This window comes from Mandrillus leucophaeus, unplaced genomic scaffold (genome assembly GCF_000951045.1).
Source record: "Mandrillus leucophaeus isolate KB7577 unplaced genomic scaffold, Mleu.le_1.0 Scaffold11, whole genome shotgun sequence".
NCBI lineage: Eukaryota > Metazoa > Chordata > Mammalia > Primates > Cercopithecidae > Mandrillus > Mandrillus leucophaeus.
In genome coordinates this window covers 4098427-4102879 of record NW_012099209.1, presented here as the reverse complement: position 1 = coordinate 4102879, position 4453 = coordinate 4098427, and the positions used below count along the sequence as shown (strand labels likewise).

Here is a 4453-nt window from a genome sequence, read left to right as displayed (position 1 = left end):
TTTTTTTTTTTTTTTTTGAGACAGTCTCGCTCTGTTGCCCAGGTTAGATTGCAGTGGTGCGATCTTGGCTCACTGCAACCTCTGCCTCCCAGGTTCAAGGGATTCTCCTGCCTCAGCCTCCTGAGTAGCTGGGATTACAGGTGTGCGCCACCAGGTCCAGATAATATTTGTATTAGTAGAGACGGAGTTTCTCCATGTTGTCCAGGCTGGTCTCAAACTCCTGACCTCAGATGATCCCCCCACCTCAGCCTCCCAAAGTGCTGGGATTATAGGCGTGAGCCACCACACCTGGCCAAGAAACAATTTTTTAATTAAAATTAAGAAAAATATATGAATATATGAGGAGTGCTTAGCCTAGCACCTGGTACATTCCAACTACCCCTTCAGAGTTCACCTTGTTTTCATTTGATAAGTTTGGGATTCAATCACAGTTACTGGATCCCCAGGTCTCCCTGGCTCTTACTTTTCCTGAAGCGAACACGGAAAGTAACCTGCTGCCTTGCTGCAATGGCAGCCAGAGGCGCTGTCCCTCCCCGCCCATCTCAGTCTCGTTTTCCTTCCAGCCCCATCCCAGGTCCAAGTTCCAGCAACACCAGGTTTTAGGCAGCAGAGTTCTAAGACATGCCGGCTCCAGGGTGTCCTCAACCCACGTGGACATCTCCCTGGGTCCGTGGTCCAGTGGGCGCCACCTTCTCAATCCCGGTCTCTTCACAGCCCCAGGGTGCAGTGTTGTCTTGTAAGGCAGTGGGAGCAATGGGCACCGCAGGGAACCCACAGACTGCGTCGTGTCTCAGAAGTTGCCAGGTCAGCTCCTCCAGTGACTCCTGTGTGTCCACAGGTCTCCAACTGGTTTGGCAACAAAAGAATCCGGTATAAAAAGAACATGGGGAAGTTTCAAGAAGAAGCTACCATTTACATGGGTAAAACAGCTGCGGATACCACCGAAGTTGGGGTCCCAGGGAACCATGCCAGCTGCCTGTCAACACCCAGCTCCGGTGAGTGAGGCTGGCCCAGGGACAGTCATCTGTACCCACGTGGACGGCCACTGAGCTGCATCTGGGGAGGCCGCAGTGGGACCATATCGCCCTTCCCCCAGTGGTCAACTCTGTGTAACTCTGCTCTGTTTCAACTGTGAGAGTTCTGTTCCTCTTGGCCATGATCCCAACTAACAGATACCTGTGCTTTGGGGACAGAATGGTGATACTGATAAGAAAAGACATGAAAGGGCTGGGCACGGTGGCTCACGCCTGTAATCCCAGCACTTTGGGAGGCCGAGGTGAGTGGATCACCTGAGGTCAGGAGTTTAAGACCAGCCTGGCCAACATGGTGAAACCCTGTCTCTACTGAAAATACAAAAAAAAATTAGCCGGGCATGGGCTGGGTGCAGTGGTTCACGCCTGTAATCCCAGCACTTTGGGAGGCCGAGGCGGGCGGATCACGAGGTCAGGAGATCGAGACCATCCTGGCTAACATGGTGAAACCCCGTCTCCAATAAAAATACAAAAAATTATCTGGGCATGGTGGTGGCGGGCACCTATAGTCCCAGCTACTTGGGAGGCTGAAGCAGGAGTATGACGTGAACCTGGGACGCAGAGCTTGCAGTGAGCCAAGACTGTGCCACTGCACTCAAGCCTGGGTGACAGAGCAAGACTCCGTCTCAAAAAAAAAAAAAAAAAAAATTAGCAGGACATGGTGGCGAGTGCCTGTGGTCCCAACTGCTCGGGAGGCTGAAGCAGGAGAATCACTTGAACCCAGGAGGCAGAGGTTGCAGTGGGCCGAGATCATGCCACTGCACTCCAGTCTGGGTGATAGAGCAAGACTGTCTCAAAAAACAAACAAACAAACAAACAAGACATGAAAGGACATTAGTAGTGTGGTGGGGAGGACCCTGCTGGCCTCCCTGGGATGGGGGGCTGAGGAGCAGAGGCCAGATGCTGAGGAGGAGCAGGAGCCACATTCGAGGCCTCCTGTCGGCTGAGGGGCTGGGTGGGTCCCACCCAAGGAGGTGCCACGACTGTGCCCACCCCAGCTCCCACCTCTTCCAGGCTCCTCTGGACCCTTCCCGCTGCCCAGTGCTGGGGAGGCCTTCCTCACCCTGCGGACGCTGACCTCTCTCCAGCCTCCTCCTGGGGGAGGCTGCCTGCAGTCCCAGGTGAGTCTCAGGCACCGTCCCATAGCGTCCAGGTGGGTGGCAGGTCCTCAGAAAGGCCATCTTGTCAGTCAGCCCTCAGCCTTGGGGCAGCTCCCCCAATGGTCCCAGCAGTCACACAGGCCGTGCTGTGTGGCCACCACCGGGGCACAGCTCTGCAGGGCCCCACTCTGTAATGACTGCGCCCTCCCCCACCTCCACCTGTCACCACTGCAGCCGCTGGGAACAGTCCGTGGGAATGAGCCCCAAGATGAGGGCTGTGGCTGTGGAGGGGAAGGGCGCCTCCTAAAGGAGTGTGGAAGGACATGGTGTCCTTCCCTCGAGAGGGAGGGGCAGGCAGCAAGCAGAGGAGAGACAGGACCTTCCCTTGGGCTCAGACCTGGTGCCCTCAGTGCCACAGCTTGGCCGGGAAGGCAGGTCTTGTGCCAGCACCTCCTCTCCTGCTGCTCTGATGGGGAACTGAGGGCACCCTGCTTGACCACAGTGAGGATTTGTTTTGGCGACCGTGAAGAAAAGGAGCCAGGGGTCTGAGGCAGCTGACACACCCACCCCACCCAGGCCCCATGGCCTCCCACTCCCCCTTGGTGGCCACAGGGGCCTGACCCCAGCGGCAGGGGAGGCCATAAGTGGGGACCGTCTCGAAGACACTGCGGAGGCCTGGGTGTGACATGCCCAGCACAGGCGCAAGGCTGTGCAGCGTGTGCCAGGGCCCTGCAGAGCCGGGTGCCCCTCCCAACTCACCACTCTCTCCCAGGGGCTCAGAGAATGGATGCCCCTTGTGCCATCTGTGGGGTCCCGCCTGGTCCTGGGAAGCTCATGTCCCACACTGCCCTACTGTGGCAGCTGCCCCCCATCACCATGCAGCCCCCAGCCAGGGACACACGCGAGGGGCCTCACCTTGCCCTTTGCACCCCTGGGACCTGACTACACGCCAGCAGAGTGTAGAGTGTCCACCCCAGTGCAGAGTGCCCCCGGGTGGTGCTCCCACACTCACGGGCAGAGCAGTCCCAGCCACTTCCTTAGCCTGTACGGTGCCCACTGTAGTGGGGGTGGGTCCTGTGGACAAACGTCTTAGCACCCTTGGACCTGACGCCATCTCTGCACTGCAGACAGAGCCCCCACCCCTCATGACAAGTGGATGCCTCCCGTCCTCCTTGCTGCCCAGTCAGACCAGTGTTGGGCCAGGTTTCAGAGCCCCTTTTTCCCACCGAGTCTCACTATGACACTCCAGGTGTCGCCGTGGGCTCCAGGCCTGACCTTGTCTCCCTGCCCCTCGCCGGGCAGGAGCCCTTGCTATACCTGATGCCAGTCAGTCCTTTGCCCAAGCCCCAGGGAAGCCACTAGAGGCCAGTTTTCCTGCCAGGGAAGCTCGTCCATGTCCCATATCAGGTGGCAAGGCCAGCTGTGACCCAGGGCTGACCCCTCCATCCCTTCCCTCCTCCACTGGGTTGAAGGTCATCTGTGGATCTTTTCCAAGCTTCCCCAGGGACCCCTGGAGGCTCCACCTGCGGCACGAGAGCTGGGTAGTCACCAGCCTCACGGCCACCCCTCTGATGCTCGATCTCTGTCGTTTCAGACCCAGGGTAGCTGGCGGGGGGCCACCCCCCGACCTGCAACTGCGTCACCTGCTGGAGACCCTGGCAGCATCAACTCCAGTGTGTCTAATTAAGTTTTGGGGATAAGCAGGAAAGAGCACCGCGTGAGCTGCCATGTGTAGCCAGCCCCTGCGTTGTTATTGAACGTGCTGCCAATGACCTCAGAAAACCCAGATGGGTGGTGGTGCCCATGAGCCCCTCCTCCTCAGCCGGGCCCATGGCGCTGGCTCATGTGTCTGCTGGGACTCGAGATGGCCTGAAATGCTACTCATTCTCCCACCTCAGTTTGTTTTTTTGATAGTAATTTTATGGTAACGCTATGAATTGTCTGTTCTAGGACCTGGCACAGATTTTCCCATTAAAATTTTTGACTTATTTTAATTCCGATGTCTGTTCACCAGATTTGTTTTGGGTGGTAGTTGACACCGGTCACAGCTGCAGTGTCATGTGTGCTGTGATTCTGTCACTCATCTGCGCCGCTCAGGCACCACCTCCCAACACTATCTTCTGTGGAATCGTATCATTCTGTTCTGATTTTAAAATGTCCTGACTGGGTGCAGTGGCTCATGCCTGTAATCCCAGCACTTTGAGAGGTCGAGGTAGGAGGAATGCTTGGGCACAGGAGTTTGAGACCGGTCTGGGCAACGTAGTGAGACCTCGTCTCTACAAAAAAAAATTCTGCTTTCAGAATTTTTTTTTTTTTTTTTTT

At 56.7% G+C, this 4453-nt stretch overlaps 1 protein-coding gene across 2 annotated transcripts in view; it reads left to right on the top strand.

Annotated features, from left to right (window-relative positions):
• Window positions 1–4131, top strand: part of PBX4 (pre-B-cell leukemia homeobox 4) — a 14905-nt gene extending 10774 nt beyond the window's left edge. The window contains exons 4-6 of one of the 2 annotated variants that reach the window (XM_011990904.1): window positions 839–995; window positions 2046–2152; window positions 3726–4131. In XM_011990904.1, coding sequence (XP_011846294.1) covers window positions 839–995; window positions 2046–2152; window positions 3726–3818 — 357 coding nt within the window. In that variant the 3' untranslated portion in view covers window positions 3819–4131. Of the gene's footprint in view, window positions 1–838; window positions 1503–2045; window positions 2153–3725 lie in introns of those variants that run through there. The other variant, XM_011990895.1, reaches the window with a different exon arrangement.
• The last annotated feature ends 322 nt before the right edge of the window (window positions 4132–4453 follow it).